This window comes from Annulohypoxylon maeteangense, assembly GCF_022496945.1.
Source record: "Annulohypoxylon maeteangense strain CBS 123835 unplaced genomic scaffold GGS22scaffold_9, whole genome shotgun sequence".
NCBI lineage: Eukaryota > Fungi > Ascomycota > Sordariomycetes > Xylariales > Hypoxylaceae > Annulohypoxylon > Annulohypoxylon maeteangense.
This window is the reverse complement of record NW_025953256.1, coordinates 999,614-1,021,994: the sequence shown is the minus strand read 5'-3', so window position 1 is coordinate 1,021,994 and position 22,381 is coordinate 999,614. Positions and strand designations below refer to the sequence as shown.

The following is a 22,381-nucleotide window of genomic DNA, read 5'->3' as shown; positions in this document are numbered from 1 at the left end:
ATTAGCTCTTTATGATGTTTCTTGTATTTTATCTTGTGTATAAGGCAGCCTCGGGGGTCACAAATCGAGGCTACATAGACGGGTGGTGACTAAGGGTTTCCGAGTACTACCGTAATGCATGTTTTTATACCTTTAGGCCCGGCACGGTGCATATCCAAGGCCGAGCATTGTAAGTCACGACAAGGCTCAGTCCCGTTCTTGATCCCGAGTGGAGATCAAGCATCTATCGGATCGGGATGCTGGAGAGGTGAGTAGTACCTATCGCTTTGCCGAAATATCACCCTACATACATAATATAGCTGGGGTAGCGATAAGCACCCTGCTCCTCGTCTCCAATTTGCCAATGGCTGAAGTAATCTTTATCTTTGATATCGCATGCATGTCAGCCCTGTGACGAAATCAAGCTGATTTGAACCAACAACGTTTACGCTATAGGTACCTAATTACACCATTTATCACTATGTTACCAACTGATATTCGGAAGGCTCTCCCTAGCGGGGTTCCTATTCAGCGGTGCATTGCCCCGAGTCAGACGGCAGTCGCACTCCCGAGAGCTTTTTAAAGCTTCAAGAGCTCCCCTCCGAAGATATTGTTACACAGTCCGACAGGAGCAGGAACAAACTGGGACATAATCTTAATGTCTCATATCTCTCATTGCACTTACAGCAATGGATTCATTCACCTTCCGAGAACGTGGTCAGCGCATCAAAGACAAGACCCGAGCTCGGCTTACCGATAGACATAGTTGGAAACTGCCCAAGCAGACGAGCAGCATCGCGCCGTCTTACGTCTGGTCCAATGCCGGTATGTTTATGACTACAGACGTGTCTGGCGGGTTCATTGTTAATAACAGCTTTTTACCACCAAAACAGATCAAGATCCGGTTCCAGAAGATAAACGGACCTGGACAAGTTGGGCGTTCATCGGATATTGGTACTCCGACCTGGTAACAGTCTCAACATGGACCGCCGCCAGCGCCATAATGACTACAGGTCTGACGGCCACCGACGCTATCCTGATCGTCCTAGTCGCAGCCATTGTACGTTTCCCCCCTCTCTTTTCTTTTTCCTTTGCCCCTCCACCACTAACCCAAGCCACCACAGTGTAACGCGATCCCAACAGTCCTCAACGGCGCAATCGGCGCAGACCTACACATCCCGTTCCCGATCGCCTGCCGCGCCAGCTACGGGTACTGGCTCAGCTACTTCTGCGTCGTAACGCGGGCGATCCTCGCACTCTTCTGGTTCGGCGTGCAGAGCGCCAACGGCGGCTCCTGCGTCACCGCCATCATCACCGCTATCTGGCCTAGCTACGCGCATTTACCAAACTCCCTGCCTAAATCCGCGGGCACGACTAGCCAGGGCTTGCTGAGTTATTTTATTTATTGGTGTATACAGTTCCCGTTACTCTTGATCCCGAGTCATAGACTGCAGTACCTGTTTTGGGTTAAGACGGTGTTGGTTACGCCGATGGCGCTGGCGATGGTGGTTTGGATCACGGTGGCTGCGGGGGGTAATGGGGAGTTTTTTTATGCGCCGGCGACGGTGGGGGGTTCGGCGAGGGCGTGGTTGTGGTTGTCGAATTTGGTGAATACCTCTCCCATCTCTATTCCCAATCTTACAAAATCAAGTCACAAAATTTCGAGAGTAAGTAACTAACAGCAGCAACGTCAGACTAGCGTAACAGGCGGCTACTCCACCCTCGCAGTCAACATCCCCGACTTCTCGCGGTTCAGCAAAACACGCGGCGCGCAGCTATGGCAACTCCCCTTCATCCCGCTCTTCAAAACCCTCGTCGGCATCTTCGGCATCGTGTCTGCCAGCGCGTCCAAGCAGGTCTACGGCACCGTCTACTGGTCCCCCCTCGACATCATCAACCGCTGGCAGGGCTCCCCCGGCGGTCGCGCCGCTGCCTTCTTCGCTGCATCGATCTGGCTGCTCGCACAAATTAGTGTGAATGTTAGTGCTAATGGCATCAGTTTCGCGAACGACGTTACGACCCTCGCGCCTAAGTGGTTTAATATACGCAGAGGCGTTGTTCTAGTCCAGGTGTTAGGGGGCTGGGCCCTGTGTCCGTGGATCATAGTCTCGTCCGCGGCAGCGTTTTTGAATTTCATGAGTGCATATGCGATTTTCATGGCGCCTATTGCGGGCGTCTTAGTTGCGGATTATTGGGTTGTTAAGAAGAGACGGTATGATGTGCCTGCGCTGTATGATCCTGAGGGCATTTATCGGTATAAATACGGTGTCAATTGGAGGGCTTTGGTCGCGACGGCGATTGTTATCGTGCCGTTGCTTCCAGCGCTCGCGAAGAAGGTTACACCTGCGAATGTGCATATTAGTCAGGGGCTGGTGAACCTTTTTACGTTTAATTGGCTGTACGGGTTCTTTGTGGCGGTGGTTTTGTACTGTGGGTTGAATTACTGGTTCCCGGATCGGACGACGCTAATTCCACATGTGGTTCCTGGAGACGCATCGGTTGTGAGGGCGGTTGATGCGGATGTAGAGAGTGGGACGACGGGGGACGAGAAGATGAGGGAGGAAGTGAGGACGGAGCCTGAGAGGGATCCTTCGATTAAGGAGGCACGGGATATCACCGCAATTTAAACACGATATACTCTCTACAATCGCGAGATATACAATTCATTTTACAAATCTACTCTTTTCTAATCAGCCTGGCAAGTCCCCCCTACCCGCGAACACCCCTTCGGACACGGATACGTGGGATCGTTCTGCCAGAAGAAATACGGATCCGTCTCGTTTGTTAATACGCCAGCGATCAGCCTACTCGAATGCGACAGGTCGAAAGACTGTCGGAATACTTCAACGGATGAAATTCGAATCTGGCCCCAGCCTTTGGCTATGAGCGCGTCGATTGTCGTTCCGTATACGTACTCCCGGAACCCAGCCCACCTGATCGCAGACGCGCACATGGGACAACTCTCGGCGTTTGTGTAGAGCGTGAGGCTTGGGAAGGCGGCGATTGCTTCGCTAGGGGAGAGCTTGTACGGTCCCGATGGGTCGGTCAGGATGCGCGAGCAGTTATCGATTGCAGACATCTCTCCTGTGGTATCGCGTAAGCATAAGCCATGAAGGGGGGAATTGGGGTAGGGTCAACTCTGTTGTATTTTACGTACCGTGCAGCGTCGGGTTCCCGGTTGAGCTCCCGCTATTAGCGCCTGTGCAGACGAGTTCCCCAAGCCCCGAACCGCCCGTATGGTTTACGACTACAGCGCCAAACGCGGCATAAGGGCAGGGCTTGCCAAGAGCGAGGTTGGCTTGTCGCATCCAGTACGCTCTGGTACTGAAGGAGACGCCATTTATCGAGAGCGTCGGGTCGCTGATGAGCGTTTGGTGTGATCTTGAGTGGAAATGGTGATCGTCATGACAGAAGACCGGGCTGAAGTAAAGCAAAACTACTTGCAGCAGTAACGAAAGCCACATCGTGCATGTCTTAGTATCGAGTCCGAAGTCCGAAGCCGTTGAAGGTTAAAAAAGTAATTACAGCCTACGTAAAGTACATATAAGTACTGGGTACTAGATGAATCGCCACAAATGCAGTATCTATACAGTAGGTACCTACTAGGTAATACATACACCACGGTTATCAGCCGTATCAAGATACCAGCCACCCGCATTCTACCAATAGATATCGATGTGAAAGAGGAAAAGGCAATCTTTCAATTCCGCATCGATAGTCGTTGATTTTTCTCCCACGATGGAGAGCCCCGCGTCTTGATACTACATCCGGACGCCGACAGGGATCCCGCGATGCGTATCAACGGCCGTCTCCGATAGATATAGATATCTATCTATCCATGCATGTTGGTGATAGAGCAAGTTGGGGTAGTGTAGAGGATAAACTATATCAATCATGGCATTTGCGCTAATGACTACGAGATTTTGAATATATTGCTAAAATTTCTATTGTAGATCATTAGATTAGCTTCATCATGTCGCCAAGCACTATTACCGCGGAAGCAAGCTTCACGATCACGCCCATGGTCAAATCTCCTAAGGATAAACACGATTTTGGTGCGGTTGTGACTGATTTGGATTTGAATGACATCACTGGTAAGCTGCCATTCGAGTAATTCGACGGTTTTTATATTCAACCAATCCAGATGCGGATGTTCGTCATCTCTCCGATGCTATCTGGACCCACAAGGTCGTTGTAGTCAAGGGGCAGAAAGACCTCGCACCGATCAAGCAATGGGAGCTCGTGACGCGGTTTGATCCTGATTCTCCCCAAGTTCACTCACATGGCGATGTGAAGACGTTTAATAGTAAAGGTGGTTTGCTTTCCGTAAGTCCCCTAAGTTTCCCGACCTTGGAACCTGAATTTTAACGGTAGAACAGAAAAGCCGCGAAGTTGTAGGCATCCCAGGTGCCGAGAATGTCCGTTTGATCGGGAAAGGCTTCCAAGGAGAAGACCACTATGGTATCAAGAACATGACCATTACTAAGCCCCTCTCCCACGATTGGCATGGAAAAGAGCTACCAGAAGAAGAGTTCAACGCAGGAAATGTTCGGTTTCAGCGTTGGCATATGGATGCGCCTTTGTATGCGAGGGACCCGGCGTGGTTTACCACTCTGCGCTGTATAAAGCGACCTACTGAGCCTGAAGTCAATGTCCGGTGGGATGATGGCTCTGGTCACAGCATGAAAGTAGAGCCTGGCCTAACTGCATTTATCAGCAATGTTCAGATGTATGATATGATGACAGAAGATGAGAAGAGCATGGCTGATAACAGCTGGGTTGAATATGCGCCCCATCCGGTATGTCAAGAATTATCGCGGCTTAAAAATTGGATGCAAATGCTAACTTTTGTGACTAGTATATGTGGATAGGCGACTGCAAAGGTAACTCCAATGGCCTAGGCCTCGTGAACCAAGGTAAGGAAAAGAAGCTCGAGGATCTAGGTGATTTTGACTTGAAAGACGTGAAAACATATCCTATGGTCTGGATAAATCCTGTGACAGGAGAAAAGGCCTTCCAGGTCCACGGAATTTGTGTGAGAAAGTTGTTCCTTCGTTCATCCCCGGAAGAAGAGCTTAGGGTAATTGAAGACGTCGCGGAGATCAGGCAGTTGTTAAAGACTATCCAGGAAAGAGTGCTGAAGCCTGAGTATATCTTGATTCCAAGTCTAGAGGAAGGGGATATTGTCATGTGGGCGAATTACCAGATGTTTCACACGGCGATTGACTATCCGGCCTCATACGGACCCCGAACTATGCACCAGGCCAATATTGCTTCGTCTACTCCCCCAGTAGGACCAAATCCTATCACGGGGATGGCCTAAGTTATAAAGTACCTACCATGGGTAGCAATTGAAAGGTTGGAGATAACCAGCTCGGACAGCAATTCTTGAATGCGATGGGGACTTAGACCTAGTGCTAGGTCTTATGTATATGCTGGAGATCTCATATGATTCGTGTCCAAATTGGATTATTATTTCTTAGTAGGTAAAAGCGGCTGCCTTGAACAATCTCTCAGTCGATAGCTTTCTGAGCAAGTTCATCCGCCAATCGCTTGATATAGAAATCTCTCATATCAAATGGCAGCTTATTGAAGCCGTTAGCGACCTTTGAAATGTCAAGCCGACCCTTTTCGTACTATTGCAAAACGTCAGCAATTATCATATATATAGAAATTCGAATAATACGTACGGCTGCAAGATCTCGATTTCCATAAACGTCTCTCCCAGATGAGTAGCCGTTTTCGAGGTTTCGGAAGAAGACATTGACAGCAACTCCTAGGTTACTCAACGGAGAAGCAGTATGAAGCCACAGTGGTGGGAGGAATAGTATATCCCCTGGTTTGAGCACAGCCTCGTGAGGATGTGTTCCGGCTAGAGATGGCGATTCAAGCTGGGAAAATATATCAACGCTCGAACTCGATGAGCCCGGGGCAAACGATAGCCGGGTAACGTCTGAAGGTGGAAATAAGATGAATCTTTTAAAGCCTGCTACTTGGCAGTATACGTTCGCCATAACCTACTTTAATGTTAGCTGATTATACTCATACTTTATTATACGAACTTTCTTACATCGTAATGCAGCCACATGTTAACCGGCCCGGTAATTCGCAAAACGGAACTAAATTCATTTTCTTTCACAAACGTCAAGGCATCAGGCAGTTGAAAATCGCCCGCCAATTGCGGGAAATCTGCCTTGATATTGGCTGGCTGATCAGTCGGATGGTCCTCCGAAAGAGCACGCAGGTATAACTTGTGGCCTTTTTCGATCTCTTGCATCGTATTCCCAAATGATTTCGTGACATAGGCGAAGTTCTTGCTATTGAAATCCATCTTGGCGCTATTTGCTTCATGAACGACGACCTGGCAAACTGATTAGATTGAGACCAATAGTGTGTTTAGGTAATTATTACCTTTCGGTCGGAGCCAAGTTGCTTCACGATATATTCCGACGACCAATTTTGAACACAACTTCCCAGGTTTCCTCCTTCGATGACCGTCGGTTTTCCGGCTTTCATCACTGCCAAAAATGCTGCTGCTGTGCTGATCTGAACCCTAGGTATGTCAACCCTGACTGCGACTTGCCCATTATGTAAGGTAGACGGGACATCTTGGCGTTTTGTCTCATCCGTGAGTTCAACAATCTTCGAATGTTTCCATATTCGACCATTCCTTGCGATAGACGCATGGCTATGATGTAGTGTATAACTACCGCGGTTCCAAAATGTACCCATTGAGAAACAGGTAGCTCCGCCACCCATAACGACTAATTGGTTATCATCCGTCAACTCAGTCGAGACCCCTATTAACAATGGTCGAGGGCTGGCTTCTAAACGGTAAGTTGAAAGAATTTTATAGTGTGAGCCAGAGATGTCTATATTTATGACATCGATGTCTCGTGTAACTATACCGTCTGCGATGATTCCTCCGATCATACTTAGGTGCCCTTCGGGGGAAACAAATCCTGTGGCACCAAAACGGTTGATCAGACTATCAGGATGGTTGATGCCATTTACATCTCGGTTCCAAGGGCCAGGGTTCTCCATATCTGATAGAGGGATGAATGAAATTGCGGGCTTGCCAGTTTCTGGAAGCACCAAGACCCATCGTAGGATCTGTTTAGCAATAATACCATCTTGAGAGATACCTCCTGCTAGTACGCCAGTAAACTGGACGCCATCATTTGTCGTAGAGCGGATTGTCTCATGAAGACTAGCTAAAAGGCCACCAAAAATGGGCACATAATTTGATCCTATAATTTCGCACTCTATCCAACCAGAGCTTGGCGAATAGAGGAGACAGCCGTCGAAAATCGTCGACGATCCGGATTTGCCTCCAATTAAAAGTGCCATATTGGAATTACCGATCCTCGTTATACTATGTCGATAAATGGGCGATGGAAGATCATCCGTCCGTTGCCATGTGTTTACTCTTTTATCGAAAAGCCAGCAATCCCGCAGTGGGCTCGATGGAGAAGTCCTACCACCTACGAGTAGACTCCTATAATCGCCCAAATCTGTAACCGTATGACACATGCGACTACTGGGGCCCGTGTGATGGGTTGTGATATCTTGCAGAGGCGATTCCCTTTCATAGAGATCAAATGACCTTAACCGAGTATTGGTCCCAGACCCAAAAGTGTTAGCTAGGAACTCCTCTCCTAGGTTGTTTTTAAGCCTCATCCCGGCACCAAATCGGCGCTGACCTCGAGTACTAGAATATTCGTTGAAGTCTGCACTTAGAGGTGCTACCGGAATTTGAAGTCCCTCCATATTTTTCGAGTTGTTTGGTATTATTGGAATGCTCGCTGGGTTGGCCTTTGCAATGACTACACAGTAGTGCCCAGCAAATAGTGCGAATTCTTCCCACTCATCAAAAGGTTCAAGCTCAATAGCATCGATCTTTCTTCTCTCGTCCGCCGGCAACCATTGGTTGCTGCACCATATATGCCAGAGGGAATTAACGTCAACCTGTGACCAACCCCGACTAGCAAAACGGTCCCGTTGGGAATCGAGTGTTGGGTAAGTGAAGACGGATTTCAGGGGCGTCTTCAACTTCTCGAAATGAGCCAACATGGTCTGCGCAAATGGATGATCTTCGCCATCTGGAATGATTTGTTCGAGCAAGCAAAACTCAGCTAGCCTAGTTAGCCTCAGTCAATCGACGTGGATGCATGAGTGTAGAACACCTACCTTGTCCGAGGGTGCTAGCCCATTGAATAACCGAATCTGCGCCGTCAGTCTCCATGTAGGTGATGGAAACTTCAGCTACGAACATAAACTCGCAGTCAGAAATGTTGACTACGGCTGAGAGTGCCTGCTCTATATCTGAGATGCGGCGAAGATCACATCCGATCTCGATATATTGGTCACTCTGTAGTTGTACATGATTTCCGACGTTAGTCTTTAACCCTGTTAGTAGAGAGTTAAGTTCTGGGGTTTCTTGAACGACCCGACACTTCTTCTCTATTAAGTCGGGGAAATCAATGTCGACGAATTTAACATTTTGACAATGGTTCGGGTATCTTGTCATGCATTGCCAAGGGAGCACATCACTGGTAGAGGTCAGGGGTTACGTCAAATGTTGTAGTGGGTAAGATGAATTCTCACCTGCCACAGCCTAGATTTATAACCACCTTCTTCTTCTCTGAAGGTCTTTCAAGGAACCGACGCACGGCGACATCAATTACGTGTAATCGGATATAATACCCTCGATTGATCAGGGGAGCGCGTCGTTGAAATTTCTTGACGAAGAAACGAAAGAAGTGTGGCTCATCAGGATAGTATATGCGTTCAACACTCCTCTTGGATACTATACTGCTACTATTTGTCTTGATGTAAGTAGATTAGAAAAGAACAGTTTGTATTAGGTATTATGAGTTTGGTTGAGTAGGCAAGACGTACGGCCATCACCAAGTCGTCTAGGGCTTGTTGCTTCGCCGAACGACTAGGTCCCTTCTGGGCCTTTTTAACAGTGTTATGAGGCATCTTGGCTGAAAGAAAGCACTCGGTAACGAGAGTAAAATCTCAATATCAATTTAAAGAAAAATAGTATGCCGCCGAGAAGTGAAATAATAATCAGATAATCTTATGAGTTGGCCTATAATCTGTGTTTGAAAATCATCTTCGATATTCTAAAATGGAATTCCATTCAGTCCCGTTCTTTAATTTCGTCAAATAGAAGCACTCATATTATATCAAGAAATCTATAAGATGATAAAAATTGTGATAGCATCGAGATTTGATCGGTTCAAGGTTGTGGCGCATACCGGTTAGGTACCTAGGTACATAGCCGTAGGGCATGCGGCGGGCGATCAGCGCAAGGTTTCTAAGGTTCAGCACTGGGCACGGGGTGACGGGACTTAAAAGAGATCCAAGCTCCCGAAGCTACAGCAGTGTTACAACGAAATTATACCCTGTAATACCCCGCCTGACAGTGGCATCTGATTGATGACTTCAATGGTCTTGCCCCCCACTCAGCGTGTACAAACTCCAAGTCTCCAACCCCTCGCATTTTTTAGTACCTTCTACCATCCATGGATAGCATTTATCTCTTTATCTCTCTATCCCAACACCTTACCCTTGCCTTGAACTTATTTGCGAAGCCTTTACTAGGTAGCAAGCTCAGTTTCACGTCTGCTACGTAAGCTATTGATACATATCTTAAGCTTCTGCTAATTATTCCCATACTCATGAATACAGCTCCTAGTTTATCCCGACTCACCGTATTTTCTTTGTCATGAATCGGAAAGTTAAGCTCGAATCGAGACGGCGGTAACGTAGACGTACATACATAATATTTCCCTTGTACCAGTTCTACCTAAGCTTCGGTACACAACAACCAGTTCCTCTTAGCCGGGAAAGGCCTTGAAATAGCTGTATCACATATTTGAGACAGGACCGTCGGCGTTTATTCTACCTACATTGAATCATATTTCGCATTCCCAGTCGATAACCTCCGAATCATCCAACGGCAAATCACACAGCTCACAGCTCACAGCTCGCAGCCATGTCGAGCCCGGCTCTTAATTTCATTACCTTCAACCAAGACCACAGCTGCCTAGCTGTTGGTATGTCGACTCTTCATTCCCGGTAGTATGATCCGTACAGGTAGCTAACGACTTCAGGTACTTCGAAAGGATTTCGCATCTATCATACAGATCCGTTTTCTAAGATCTTCAGTAGCGATGACGGAAACATTGCCATTGTCGAGATGCTCTTCTCCACCTCCCTCGTTGCCCTCGTCCTCTCTCCTCGCCACCTAATAATACAGAACACGAAACGTTCGTCCGTTATTTGCGAGCTCACGTTTCCATCCGCCGTCCTTGCCGTCCGCTTAAACCGCAAACGACTAGCTGTCGTGCTCGAAGATGAGATCTACCTATATGACATAGCCAACATGTCCCTCCTTACCAACATTGCCACCTCTCCGAACCCCAGTGCTGTCTGCGCTCTTTCCCCATCTTCCGAACACTGCTTCCTAGCCTACCCATTACCGAAACCTCGTGACGATACTCAAGATAAACGACCGTCGCATGCGCCTCCAGCTTCTCTATACGCCCCCGTTACATCCGGGGACGTCCTAATCTACGACACCTTAACCCTTAAGGCCGTCAATGTCATCGAGGCACATCGTTCACCTTTATCATGTATCGCGCTGAACAACGAAGGCAACCTGCTAGCAACAGCAAGCGAGACGGGAACGATTATCCGAGTATTCTCAGTGCCTAGAGGGCAGAAACTGTTCCAATTCCGACGCGGCACCTACCCTAGCACGATCTACAGCATGTCATTTAACATGGCTAGCTCGCTTCTCTGCGTATCCTCCACCTCAGATACCGTCCACATATTCCGCCTCCAGCAGCCGGGTCCCAATACCAACACTCCCTCCGAGACACCCGGCTCCCCTCGAGAAAACCGCTGGTCCCGCAGCCGCAGCTACGACAGTGGTAACGATTCTCCTAATAGCACGACCGGTTCACCCCGCAGCGACGTAGCCGATATGGCGGCACCGCCGCCGTCTAACCCGCCTATAGTTAATCGCCCTAGGCACAGCGGCTCCTTCAGTAGTATGATCCGGCGCTCGTCGCAGCTTATGGGTCGCAGCGTGGCCGGCGTCGTAGGCAACTACCTGCCGCAGACCGTAACAGAGATGTGGGAGCCGCTACGCGACTTCGCATACATCAAGATCCCAAAGAGCTCATCCGCGTCGCCGCGCCCCGGCGCCTCAGCCAGCGGCCAACAGCTGCGCAGCGTGGTAGCCATGAGCAGCAGCAGTCCGCAAGTAATGGTCGTCACAAGCGACGGCGGCTTCTACGTATTCAACATCGACATGGAGCAAGGCGGAGAGGGCTATTTAGTTAAGCAGTTTTCGTGCGTGCCACCGATAGACCACCTTTTCTCCTCCTAGACGAGACGTGATCTCCGATCTTGAAAACTAACCCTAACTATCCATGTACTAACCAACTTTTTTCTAATTATACAGGGTCCTCGACAGCGACGATAAGCTCGATGCCTCGAATTACGGTCCCTAGAGCGGCATGTACACCGAGGAAGAGGAGGACGATAAGGACGAGCGCGTCTGGCTCGAAGGCTCGGGCTGGATGCTCCTCAATTGCTGGTCTGTCCCGAACGAAGAATGGGAATCATCTGGGAGGCGTTAAATGGTTATAATACATACATACATTTGGGGAAGGGGGGGTTAGTGAAAGGGGAGGAGGGGGGTTCATTGCTGTGTTTTTTTTTTTTTTTCAATCTTCTTCTCGAGACACTTCGATTTCTTAATCCAGTTGACCCCCCCTTTGTCTCTGTACCATGGAGGTCTTCTTACTAGCTGAACGAAAATCCATACCCCCAAAACAGAAGACGGATATTTGTATTTTTCTCGCGATTAAAGGGGGAAAGGGGAGTTGCCTCTTTGCGTTCTTTTTTTATTTTTGCATCAGCGTTTGGCGTCTAAGCGGCTTTCTTCGGGGTATTAGCTACGAGATGTTGAGCATAAATTTATCATACTGCTAAATACGTACGTGTTGTTGAAATGTCCTACTACGTCACGTAGAGTTAGATCGATGGTGGAGATCCCGACATATGAAAGTGAGATGGCACGTAAGTTAGATAGCAGCCGGTCGTAAAATATCAGTTTGAACTCGCATATATATAGCCTAAACAGTCTCATTATCGAAGATATCCAAAGTCGTAAATCCGTTAAAAATCCCTAAATTTCCCGTCGCTTCGTCCACGCCGCGTCACGTACATGTAGGTACATACTACAATCGGCGTTACAGCCGTACAACAAGTCAAACATACCCCGTTCCCCTTTCTGGGAGACGAGCGATGAATAGGTAATGGGTAAACATGAAACTTTCGCAATAACACACCTTATGATAACCAGACCGCCCATCCATCCGTACAGAGAAACAGAACGATCGTAAAGTAATAAAAAAAAAGCCTCCCACCCCAAATCAACGACACCACAGCGCCGCTGGATGAACTGATGATGCAACAGGGTTCGGATATTGGTACCCCTCTGGTTTTTCAGCCCTATCCCCCTTTCTCAGGCACACAATCCATGAATACAGATGCTGAGTAGATAAAAAAGATAAAAAAAGATGTCATGTCATCCCGTCGTTAAAGGCGAAGATATGTGAACGCTCCTCTTCATCCACCGATCCCGTCAACTCCGAGGTGATATGTAGCCCAAAAATATCGGTAGTTGTAAATTAAAACAATGAAGGCATGTACCACATGCTAAAGAATCTAGCAAGATAGATGTGCGCGAGAAAGGGTGATGAGCATCGCCTTTCCCCGACATTTCCCACTGTTTGTCGTCGTTACAAGTTACGACCTGTCGTAGTAAGAATTGTGTCCGGCGCCGAATCCAAATCCCGCTTTAGACTAAGCACAGCAATTCAATCCCCGACAAGGACGGTTGTTAGCTGTGCCACTCGGATCACTAGACGAGATGCTGAATAAGCTGGTAAGCCAATAAGCAAAACCTCTCCTTAACGAGTAAATTATCTCGCATAAGGCCGATTCATAAGCGCAATCTCTCTCGCGATCTCCCCCCATTCCAGTTCTCTCCGGACGGGATGTCGGGCATCATAGGCATTCTCAGCCCGGTGCCGCCGAACTTGGAGCATCTCCTCCCACTTGAGGAGCTCGTATGCAAACCTCAGATGGGGCTGGATGATCACGTTGAGCCGCCTCGCTCTCACGAAGCAATACGCTCGCGGGAACGAGAGGTTCATGGTGCGCATCACTTCCGCGATGCAGATGGTCGCGCTGCGCGACACGCCTACTCGGCAATGGACTAGCGTCGCTGTGCCGTTCCGGCGGCCACGGTCTATTGAGTTAAGTGGTTAGCTAATCAGGCGGGTCTCGGGAGGTTGCTATTCGGGAAGGTCCCAGATCACGACTTCGTGCGCTAGGACCAGATTGTGGCTAAACGAGTGGGTATACACACCGATAAATTCCAAACACTTCTCAAATTCTTTAGTCAACGGATCGATACCATTATCCTGAACCTTCTCGACTGCAAGCACGTTATCCTCTCCCCACTCTTCTAGCTCGCCGTCTCGCCACATGGCTGTCTCTCCTACGCTGAGGATCTGTTTGATCCCCATCGCTCTCAACAGATCCGGGTTATTGGCATGGCCCAGATTACCCAGGTACATATAATCGAGAATGCGGCTTGGAAATGAACCGTCGAGAGAAGCGATCCACTTAGGCTCGTGTTTCACGAGGTTTGTGATTTCTAAGAGGCTCTTATCTGCGCAGACGGGTGATTCGTGGAGTAGACGAGGCGCGATTGAAGTTAATAAAGACACGTCGGTTGGGTATGCGAAGAAGTTTCGTTTCATCATCGTATGCAACTCCAGCCAGGCCTGAGGAACTGGTCGGCCGGTGCTATAGCTGAAGTACGCGATACCAAGCATAGTTGACTCGGTATACCCATCAGCACAATGTATCAGAATCTTCCGCGGCCGGTTCGTCTCAACTTCGGTGGCTTCGGATGTATCTGACATATTAGAGTCGCCATCTACGTCGGTATCCGACTTTGAGGGTAAGGTTCCGTGCGAGAGGTGCCAAAGCCACTTGCAGGTTTCCAGGATACCATCAGCTTCGGCATGGGACCACGTCGGCGGAAGGATACTCCCAGATGAGGGGAAGTCGAGGTAAGTGTGTCTCGTATCGTCATTAGGGCCTTCAGCAATTACCTGCAGAGCAGCAGGGTTCAGTCGACCGAGATCACTACACTCGATTAAAACATCGAACTGCTGCTGCTCTTCGCCCTCAGGCTCAGGAGTTGGACCCATCCACACATTATGTGAAACCTCGGTTGCTTTTGTCATTGTATACATTTCTAGTCGCTCCTGGTGGAAAAAATCCACCACGGCACCTGTCAAGCGGCCCTCTGAATCGATCGAGACAATTTCGCTATGCCTTTTCTCAAAGTCTCTAAACGGACTAACACAGATGAATGTATTGTATTTTGGGAGGGATTCGTGCTTCCTACGCCACTTGGATTGTGCTGACGCGATTTCCCATCCCAATTTGCGGACCAATCCGACGTCTTCGCCATATACGATAATATCGGAGGTTATAGCTGTTTTAGCGGCTTGGATCTGAAAGTTCCGGACGGAGAATCCTTGTCTTGGATCAACCTCGATAAATTCGCCGTCGGCACAAGGGTTCATAAATTCACTAGGGGCAATAGCTCCCTTGAGACGTGAAGTTGATAGATCACCATCGGCCTTGACAACTGTGATACCACGTAAACAACTTGGTATCTGCCGCATAGGTTTGCTCCTTGTCGAGAAAAAAGTTTGTTGAATCTGGTTACAAGGATGCAACCCATGGAACCAGGGAAATACTTGTGAGGGTTCTGGTAGAGGTTGTTTAGAAAGATGGTCTAAAGAGGCTGCTACGTCTGCAGGATGGATCTTATATAAAGCGAGCGACCCCGCCTCCAGATGGTCGAACTTATCTGGAGGGTGGAGAAGCGATGATCGATGTCGACGTTCATCCTCACGGCCCGGAGAAGGTGGAGGAGTATTTGGTTCACGGACGTGTGGATGTGCTGGGCCGGTAGGGCAAATTGGAATATGTTTGTTTGGAATGGGCACGGGCGCGGCGCTGGATACTTGTTGGGTATTGATCGTTTCGAGAGATATTGGAGAAGATAAAGTGACGATGCCAGAAGAAGAACGATGTGGTGGAATTGGCCTGGGGAGAGCAACTGTAGTCATTGTCCTACTCATAGTACTACCTAACGTTGTTGTTGAAGTGATAATTGCTGTTTATGTTGTTGAAACGGGAGTGATTGATATTGGTAGTGGTATTAAGTAACCGTGTGATTCATATCAGGGTCAGGCTCTCAAGCTTAAGCTCAGGCTCAGGCACAAGGGTACCTGGTAGGTAATTGCTGGATAGAGCAGTCGATACTTAGTTGCGAGGTGGACTAAGCGCAATTGCGGGGAGAACGGGGAGGACGGGGCGGATGGGGGAAAGAATGGTGTGGATGTATGTATGTACAGAATGTACGTATGTGGATGAGCGGGGGTGTTTAAGGTTCCAAGCTTGTCGATGGGTCGATCCAGGAATCTAATCGACGATAACGTTAGGTTGCGGAGGAACTTGGAACTCGGTACTCCTAGAGTTAAGTAATACGTCAACTTCCAATGTTAAAGATAGTTTGTATCTATAGCGAGTGAGTGTGAGTTACGTAGGAAAATAGATGAGAACGAAACGCAATTCCTTTCATTGGTGTTGGGTCTCTATCTATTTCTCTTGGTTTCACTGTTGTTTGTTGCAAAATAAGAGGGGAAGGGGGGGTAGGCTATATGTGGCATGCATAGGTGGTGTAAGAGGGACGAAGTGGATGTGGAAAAAGAAGACGAAACAGGAATAAGAGGGGAACATTGAAACAAAGTCGTAAAATGTACATACCTAGAAGAGAGGGAAGAGGCAATAGACAACGGCCGAAAATGAAGAAACCTGGATTAAAATGGCAAAAAGTTTGGAATTGGTAAATGAGGAGGAAAAGAGAAGAAGACGTGATGTAACTAGATATAATGTGTGTGGAATGTACGGAGGGTATATCAGACTCGTTTCACGCACTCGACGGTGTTGATTGGGAGTTGCAGCCTTATCGCGCATCCCTGGTTAATGCAGCGTGCAGCGCGACTTCCCAGTGGTAGTAGGCTAGGTACAATACCGTGCCATGCAGTTCCCCGGCAAGTCAGCAGTAGAACTGGAAGGGACACTGGTGTACTACTAGGTACCAAGCGGTAGATAAGACGACTTGATTTGATCGATAGATAAATGGTGCGAGATTGGGTCAGATGGGATCATGGTGGTTTATAGTTTATGGCTAATACCTCCCCATCTTCTTTATAAAACATAATGGATATCCCTCGAATACACCAATTGCCAGAATATAACCCATATACCCATTAATTCACTTTTGTCTATTACACAGCTTGAAAGTCATATTGTGTTGTTTCTTTGATAAGCCCGTGAGAGTTACTTCTGTATCCCGTAGCTAAGGTGTAACTAATACAGAATAGTACGGACATTTAGAAATTACAGCGTTTCCTCCTCACAAGATGCCAAGAACAGCATACATGGTTAGTCTGGGTCTACCCTGTCTAGTGCCAGCCTTTGAAGCAGGCCTTCCCCTCCAAATAAAGAGGACCCGATGTTCCAAACGTTGATCAGTGCCGGACGAACTACACACTGCATAGTATTTCCCATTTCCCTGTTCTATGTGACCATAAGAAGAAACAAAGGCGTCAATAAAATGCCACCACGAGATGTTGAACTTCTACGCCAAAGAATAAAGTTATAATGATGAGAAAAAGGCGCTCAACATGTCAGTTTCGGTCAAAAGTTCCTTTTCGTTCGGTGTGATGTTTCCTAAACCAACCGCCTAACATGCATGTGGCTTACCTACCTAGGTATATACTCGTTTCTACTTTTCTACTTTTCTACTTTTCCGAGGGGGTGAAATTACGGCATACGCCTCTTGATAGGCTGACTTGCCGCCTCCACGGCTCTCAAGAGTTTCAACGAAAGTAACGAGGCCACGACAACGTACATGTAAAACGGCAGTGTAGCACCTCTCTCTATCTAGATAGCCTAGATGTATGGGGTTTATAAAGCACATCGAAGCCCAACGGGGTCTTGCGGGTGAGACGAGGGGCAATAGGTCGTCGTCGACAACTGCAACCTCAGATACTAAAGAATCGTTGGCCAATGGAGGAGATTGAGACCCCACCCACAATGTGCAGAATGCGCAGAATGTGGCACACTATTCTCTATCAGTCTATCAGCATTTTGTATTGCCATATCCGAGGCTGGGGTTTCATTGGCAAGCTGCATACTCGACCCAATCGCCAGGGACTTAGCAAGAGAGCCACTAAGATCGGCAGCTTCGTTGTAATTGTCTGCAATACACATCAGGGCCATTACAACCCTCGCCACCATTTCATTACTATATCGGCCATCGAGATTCGCCGTTGAGGGTCTTCGAGTTTACTACAGTAACACTAATGCATGCTGTAAGTAGGTATGTAGTGCATTAGCATCCATATCTAGTTGACGTTCGACGTTTAATTCGGCCGGCATCCCTTGCCTTAACTTGGAGCGTTTATTGACTCTCCTGCTGTCAAAGGGCAAACATCGGATACCAGGTAATGTTGAATGTTGAATGTCGCAAACCAGGTACCTATTTCAGTAATATGCATGGTTGCCGGGACGTTAGCTTGTTAGATGAAGCCCTACGATAGCCATAAACGTATTAGACCCCACTAGCATTGCGTACACATCTAGGTACAGCAAGCATCATAGTATGGAGTATAAACTTTAGACGTCTATTCTTAGCTTGACCCGATAATCTCGATGTTCTCAAACTTACCTCGAACTCAACCATGCCCTGCTAAGCCCTAACCTCAATAGCTAGCACAGCGACATATCATTGGCACTGTCAGTTTGACATGTCGTCGAATGTTACGCGTACTTATATCAGTGACGTGCCATCTAACTTTATTCATATTGTTGCATACGACACATGTCAGGGACGAATTTGCGGCTGCAATGCAAAGGTCCGCTGGACCTTGACCCTGAAGAAACGTGGATCTATTGGTCTTGAGAGGAACACAACATTCTCGACGATGGAACTTCGATTCTCTTTCAAGAATCTAGGGATGATAAATAAAGTAAGGCGAAGTTGAGATAAGAATTTCATTGGCTAATCGAGATACTGGTTCGGGACGTCATTGCGGATTCTAGAATTATTCCAACCATACAGAGAAAAAGGGAATGGTTAGAGTTGAGATTAGTATCAATTGATTCTGCTTGGTTACGTGAGAGACCCATCAAAGAAACGAATTAAGGTTTTTCTAACGAAGCTTCTAATATGGATGTATTTCGTACCGGGCACCTGCCTGCCAGCCTGCCTACATCAAGCATGAGGACATTGAGGCGTGACGGGCATAGCAGCTGCTGATCAAGGATCTATGGATGCTAGAAAGAAAGCCACAGCGAGCCACAGCGGGGAGTGAGGCTGCTTATCCACTACACCCATCCACTCTAATCCACTCCGATCCGTCCCAATTAATTTATCTTCAGCACCACGTCACCGCCGCATAGAAGCACATGCATGTGGCTAAATGACACCCTACTTACCGACTGAAGCTGTGCCAGGTACACGATGCTTTTCTACCTCCGAATTAAATGCTCTAATCAACTGTTGATGCTGTGAACCGACCGACAACAAGCCTAGGTTCATATTTGAATCCCACTGCCCGCACCCGCTGTCGTTTACGTTTACTATTAAGATTACGATGCTTATTTCCTGTGCGTGCAAGTAGCCGTCTCATCATCTCGCCGTCTCTTGCCGAAAGTCCGACAGACCGCCCTGAGCTGAAAAAAGGAAATTCCAGGCACGTACATTTTTCAAAGCATGCCTTCCTTACCACGGCCGCCTATTTCTAGCCTCGCCATCTCTTTATGGCCTTGTACGCGATAGATTTCATAGGCCGTGAGAAAAGGCAAGATAGAGAGATTCGAGATTCGAGATTTCTAGTAGATAATCATAATACCATCCGACAATGCCTCCAAACAACAACATCCTGAGCTACTACGGAGAAGCTCCGAAAACACACAACTATGGATCGAGGTGCCGACTAGCTCCGGTATCCCATCCTTTTGCCTCCTCCAACGTCGATGACATCCCACCAGTAAATGCCCAATACTTTTATCTGTCTTCCGTTCCCATCGATGACCCTCTTTCGACTACAACTATCGCTGCCACGGCCGATCCAAAATCTGCTAGGAGCAGCCTCCGACCCTTCTCGCCAGGAGATAACAATGCGTTGGAAAAGGCCTGGCTTAGCCTTGCTTCAGATACATACCGTCAAAATCACACAAACGCGCTACAGAACCGTCCTCCCAGCCCGTGTCTCGCGAAAACAAATGGCGAGAAGTTGCGTAGTATCGTACACCGCTTAGCCGTGGAACACGCTGAGAAGCATGCACGCGAAGGTCCCTCTGCGGAAAAGGTCCAGCCTTTCACCGAAGGTCTCCCCGAACCGGAAAATGCTGCGCTTCTGTGTTGCCCGGAGCTTCTTGTTGATGTTGGAGTTGCTCTGAGGACATCTTTCTGTGCTGTAGCGAGGCGGAAACAGACCGAGCTTAACCGGAGCATAGTTTCCCAGGCTGTTATGAGTGAGATGAATACACTGCATACTGATTCAACGGCTTCCGTTACAGAACGACGCGCAACATATAATAGTACACCTCCCAGCCAGTCACAGATCGAGTCCTTGATGAGGTCGAATCAACAGGATGAGCGACCTAATAGTCAACATTCCGCAGGGTCGCAGCCTCAAGTATCAGCGGATAGAAGCCCCAGTGTTCCCGTCCCTACGAAATCCTCGCTGGCGAACGATGGTATCTCGGGTAGACCATTTGTCCGTGTAGGCACTCCAGAAAGTCCCATTATATCTCCGCCTGCCTCTTTTCCGAGGGCTGCTACATTTCGACCTAGTGGACTCGCTGAAGAGATAAAGAGTGGAGAAGCTAGATCCCGACGTGCTTCATCAGTAGGGGATCCGGCTCCGTCGCCTAAATATACCGAGGCTCCAAAAGTCGTTTCGCGTGAAGTAACGGTCGGTGTCTCAAGGTTACATGAAGTATCTCTTCCTTCTTTGCAGATGAAGCCGATCTACTGGTCACCTGTTAATGATATCGCCACTGTTTTCCGAGCAACTTGGTTCTATCGGTATAGTCACCATGCCAGTGTTATTAATGAGAATATTTGCTAATTTTTAATAGAGATGATATGCGGCCCATAGATCCCACCGTAGCTAATCAGCTCGAGGCCGGGTATCGAGAGCTCAAACCTCACTCTGAGACTTGGAAAGACGAACTTAGATGTGCCGTGGACGTTGGTCCTCTAGGGGAGGAAAAGGTCTCACATCCACTATGGCCGAAGCCTCTAAATAAATCCTCTAAGAAGGCCGCAGATCTGATGGAACCAGCTATATCCAGTAGTCCTTTTTGCGCGGCACGTTGTTTTCGTGGCGAAGCGGCCGCAGAAGGTAGCTTACTGCCGACTCCGAATGAGGACAACTCTTCTTCTGTACCAACCCAAAAGAAGTTTGAACAGTATCATGTGATTTACAAGGACGATACGACAGCATATTTACTCAAACCCAGCCTGAGGCCTTCTGCATACTATGGTCGCAGACCGGTGGCGAAAATAGTGAAGGGCCTCACTATTGGCATCCCAGTAGTGAGAGGGTTTGACCTTGAGGCGTGGACGAGGAGACATGAGAAAAAGCAGGATCAGCGACACCAACAAGCTCCATCTCTTCCTAGTAATCCCCAAGAAAATGTTAGGCGCGATATATGCTTAGCGTGTAAGGCTGATCAAGAACGCGCACAAGTTACGGACCTTGTTCTAGTTGTTCACGGCATTGGCCAGAAGTTAGCAGAGCGAGTGGAAAACTACCATTTCACACACGCCATAAATGCCTTCCGTCGGGCTATCAATATCGAACTTCGAAGTAACGCAGTCAGAGGGGTGCTAAGGCAAGGGCTAGACGGTATAATGGTCCTTCCTGTGAATTGGAGGCAAAACCTATCATTCGAAGACGGTGGTCCGATGAAGGAGGAAGATAAGGAGCACTATACGCCTGGTGGCTTTACTCTGAAGGATATTGAGCCTAAAACCATCCCTGCCGTTCGGAGCATGATATCTGACGTTATGTTTGATATCCCATTTTACATGTCGCATCATAAACCGAAGATGGTGGCGGCAATGGTCGGCGAAGCGAACCGTGTTTACAGGCTCTGGTGTCGAAATAATCCAAGCTTCGCGGAAAAGGGAAGGGTTCATCTGATCGGCCACTCGCTCGGTAGCGTCATGTGTATTGAAGTCTTGTCGAGGCAGCCGACAATTGTGCCAGCTCTACAACTAACGAAGCAACCCCAATTGAAACACTTCGAATTCGATACCAAGAACTTGTTTCTTCTTGGTAGCCCCGCCGCTTTCTTCTTGTTGCTTGAGAGAGGCGCATTGCTGCCAAGGAGGGGACGTCGGAAACCAGGAGCAGACCTCAGCGATATTGTGTCAAAGGATATTGTTGGGGATGCGGGACGATTCGGCTGCATCGCTGTCGACAATATCTACAATGTTATGGCTAGAGAAGACGCTGTCGCATATCTGCTTAATGGGACCCTAGACCCGATGTACGCCGCTAGCTTGAAGACTGCGTATGTGCCAAGCACCTCGACATCTTTTCTGCAATCAATGGGCAATGCTATGCTTAGCATTGTTCCTGGCGCTGGGGCATCAACGGCAGCGAATGCCCCAGTTCCAAGACCTCTGACTGTACGCCTTCCATCACAACTCGAGCTCGAAGTTCACGATTTTACACGCGAGGACGTTGCCGAAAAGAAGGCTTTTCTGCTTAATGATAATGGACAGATCGATTACTTTCTGCGATCGGGCAGCGGCCCACTTGAATTACAGTATCTAAACATGTTGAGCGCTCACACGAGCTATTGGGTAAATCACGACCTTATCCGCATGCTATGCATGGAGATAGGAAGGAATCCTGGGAAGACGAATACGCTTCCCGCGATGAGAGCCGTCAAGGCTACGAAGCGAGTCATTTCTTCGACGGTTTAAATAGAGTTTTATGCCTAGTTCACGAATAAATTTGCATGCATGGATACACTTCTGGCCTGGCGTTTGGGAATTTACTACTGGATTGGACCGGGAATGATGGCATATAGACTACGGATACCCATTGCCAATATGAACAGATTTACACACACAAGTTGTAACAGCATAGTAATACAACAGATACATCATCTCAAACCTATTCATGTTGCA

General features: G+C 48.1%; 7 protein-coding genes across 7 annotated transcripts; 4 read left to right on the top strand and 3 right to left on the bottom strand.

Moving 5' to 3' along the window:
• Positions 1 to 439: 439 nt before the first annotated feature.
• On the top strand, positions 440 to 2,636 carry GGS22DRAFT_147081 (uracil permease). Its single transcript, XM_047958927.1, has 4 exons — positions 440 to 804; positions 873 to 1,039; positions 1,104 to 1,586; positions 1,674 to 2,636. Exons 1-4 carry the CDS (start codon positions 669 to 671, stop codon positions 2,604 to 2,606), a joined length of 1,719 nt encoding a protein of 572 aa, XP_047818643.1. The 5' UTR covers positions 440 to 668; the 3' UTR covers positions 2,607 to 2,636.
• GGS22DRAFT_147090 (cytosine deaminase) lies at positions 2,636 to 3,984 on the bottom strand. Its single transcript, XM_047958928.1, has 3 exons — positions 3,583 to 3,984; positions 3,137 to 3,507; positions 2,636 to 3,063 (listed from the first exon to the last, which is right to left on the bottom strand). Exons 2-3 carry the CDS (start codon positions 3,441 to 3,443, stop codon positions 2,666 to 2,668), a joined length of 705 nt encoding a protein of 234 aa, XP_047818642.1. The 5' UTR covers positions 3,444 to 3,507; positions 3,583 to 3,984; the 3' UTR covers positions 2,636 to 2,665.
• On the top strand, positions 3,796 to 5,459 carry GGS22DRAFT_147094 (Clavaminate synthase-like protein). Its single transcript, XM_047958929.1, has 4 exons — positions 3,796 to 4,073; positions 4,124 to 4,305; positions 4,359 to 4,778; positions 4,838 to 5,459. Exons 1-4 carry the CDS (start codon positions 3,953 to 3,955, stop codon positions 5,300 to 5,302), a joined length of 1,188 nt encoding a protein of 395 aa, XP_047818641.1. The 5' UTR covers positions 3,796 to 3,952; the 3' UTR covers positions 5,303 to 5,459.
• GGS22DRAFT_147109 (LCM-domain-containing protein) lies at positions 5,398 to 9,170 on the bottom strand. The gene is made up of 7 exons (XM_047958930.1): positions 8,881 to 9,170; positions 8,587 to 8,807; positions 8,170 to 8,531; positions 6,391 to 8,114; positions 6,050 to 6,340; positions 5,670 to 5,996; positions 5,398 to 5,615 (listed from the first exon to the last, which is right to left on the bottom strand). Exons 1-7 carry the CDS (start codon positions 8,962 to 8,964, stop codon positions 5,493 to 5,495), a joined length of 3,132 nt encoding a protein of 1,043 aa, XP_047818640.1. The 5' UTR covers positions 8,965 to 9,170; the 3' UTR covers positions 5,398 to 5,492.
• A 313-nt stretch (positions 9,171 to 9,483) lies between these two features.
• GGS22DRAFT_164388 (WD40 repeat-like protein) lies at positions 9,484 to 11,821 on the top strand. The gene is made up of 4 exons (XM_047961527.1): positions 9,484 to 9,619; positions 9,679 to 10,046; positions 10,104 to 11,349; positions 11,462 to 11,821. The coding sequence occupies exons 2-4, from the start codon at positions 9,986 to 9,988 to the stop codon at positions 11,508 to 11,510; spliced, it is 1,356 nt and encodes a 451-aa protein (XP_047818639.1). The 5' UTR covers positions 9,484 to 9,619; positions 9,679 to 9,985; the 3' UTR covers positions 11,511 to 11,821.
• Positions 11,822 to 12,570: 749 nt separating this feature from the next.
• Positions 12,571 to 15,432, bottom strand: GGS22DRAFT_147035 (uncharacterized protein). The gene is made up of 2 exons (XM_047958926.1): positions 13,439 to 15,432; positions 12,571 to 13,318 (listed from the first exon to the last, which is right to left on the bottom strand). Exons 1-2 carry the CDS (start codon positions 15,234 to 15,236, stop codon positions 12,990 to 12,992), a joined length of 2,127 nt encoding a protein of 708 aa, XP_047818638.1. The 5' UTR covers positions 15,237 to 15,432; the 3' UTR covers positions 12,571 to 12,989.
• A 3,281-nt stretch (positions 15,433 to 18,713) lies between these two features.
• GGS22DRAFT_147021 (DDHD domain-containing protein) lies at positions 18,714 to 22,381 on the top strand. The gene is made up of 2 exons (XM_047958925.1): positions 18,714 to 20,260; positions 20,314 to 22,381. Exons 1-2 carry the CDS (start codon positions 19,089 to 19,091, stop codon positions 22,172 to 22,174), a joined length of 3,033 nt encoding a protein of 1,010 aa, XP_047818637.1. The 5' UTR covers positions 18,714 to 19,088; the 3' UTR covers positions 22,175 to 22,381.

What these genes read in the sequence shown, in the direction of transcription:
- GGS22DRAFT_147021 (XM_047958925.1), top strand. Translation starts at nt 19,089, where the DNA reads ATGCCTCCAAACAACAACATCCTGAGCTACTACGGAGAAGCTCCGAAA. An exon ending in CGAGCAACTTGGTTCTATCG is followed by an intron (nt 20,261 to 20,313) that starts GTATAGTCACCA and finishes AATTTTTAATAG; the next exon opens with AGATGATATGCGGCCCATAG.
- GGS22DRAFT_147081 (XM_047958927.1), top strand. Translation starts at nt 669, where the DNA reads ATGGATTCATTCACCTTCCGAGAACGTGGTCAGCGCATCAAAGACAAG. An exon ending in TTACGTCTGGTCCAATGCCG is followed by an intron (nt 805 to 872) that starts GTATGTTTATGA and finishes CCACCAAAACAG; the next exon opens with ATCAAGATCCGGTTCCAGAA. An exon ending in GGTTGTGGTTGTCGAATTTG is followed by an intron (nt 1,587 to 1,673) that starts GTGAATACCTCT and finishes CAGCAACGTCAG; the next exon opens with ACTAGCGTAACAGGCGGCTA.
- GGS22DRAFT_147035 (XM_047958926.1), bottom strand. Translation starts at nt 15,236, where the DNA reads ATGAGTAGGACAATGACTACAGTTGCTCTCCCCAGGCCAATTCCACCA. An exon ending in GAAGTGTTTGGAATTTATCG is followed by an intron (nt 13,319 to 13,438) that starts GTGTGTATACCC and finishes TTAACTCAATAG; the next exon opens with ACCGTGGCCGCCGGAACGGC.
- GGS22DRAFT_147109 (XM_047958930.1), bottom strand. Translation starts at nt 8,964, where the DNA reads ATGCCTCATAACACTGTTAAAAAGGCCCAGAAGGGACCTAGTCGTTCG. An exon ending in TAGACGACTTGGTGATGGCC is followed by an intron (nt 8,808 to 8,880) that starts GTACGTCTTGCC and finishes ACTTACATCAAG; the next exon opens with ACAAATAGTAGCAGTATAGT. An exon ending in AACTTGGCTCCGACCGAAAG is followed by an intron (nt 6,341 to 6,390) that starts GTAATAATTACC and finishes TCAGTTTGCCAG; the next exon opens with GTCGTCGTTCATGAAGCAAA.
- GGS22DRAFT_147090 (XM_047958928.1), bottom strand. Translation starts at nt 3,443, where the DNA reads ATGTGGCTTTCGTTACTGCTGCAAGTAGTTTTGCTTTACTTCAGCCCG. An exon ending in CGGGAACCCGACGCTGCACG is followed by an intron (nt 3,064 to 3,136) that starts GTACGTAAAATA and finishes GCGATACCACAG; the next exon opens with GAGAGATGTCTGCAATCGAT.
- GGS22DRAFT_147094 (XM_047958929.1), top strand. Translation starts at nt 3,953, where the DNA reads ATGTCGCCAAGCACTATTACCGCGGAAGCAAGCTTCACGATCACGCCC. An exon ending in GGATTTGAATGACATCACTG is followed by an intron (nt 4,074 to 4,123) that starts GTAAGCTGCCAT and finishes CAACCAATCCAG; the next exon opens with ATGCGGATGTTCGTCATCTC. An exon ending in GTAAAGGTGGTTTGCTTTCC is followed by an intron (nt 4,306 to 4,358) that starts GTAAGTCCCCTA and finishes ACGGTAGAACAG; the next exon opens with AAAAGCCGCGAAGTTGTAGG.
- GGS22DRAFT_164388 (XM_047961527.1), top strand. Translation starts at nt 9,986, where the DNA reads ATGTCGAGCCCGGCTCTTAATTTCATTACCTTCAACCAAGACCACAGC. An exon ending in CCACAGCTGCCTAGCTGTTG is followed by an intron (nt 10,047 to 10,103) that starts GTATGTCGACTC and finishes TAACGACTTCAG; the next exon opens with GTACTTCGAAAGGATTTCGC. An exon ending in TATTTAGTTAAGCAGTTTTC is followed by an intron (nt 11,350 to 11,461) that starts GTGCGTGCCACC and finishes CTAATTATACAG; the next exon opens with GGTCCTCGACAGCGACGATA.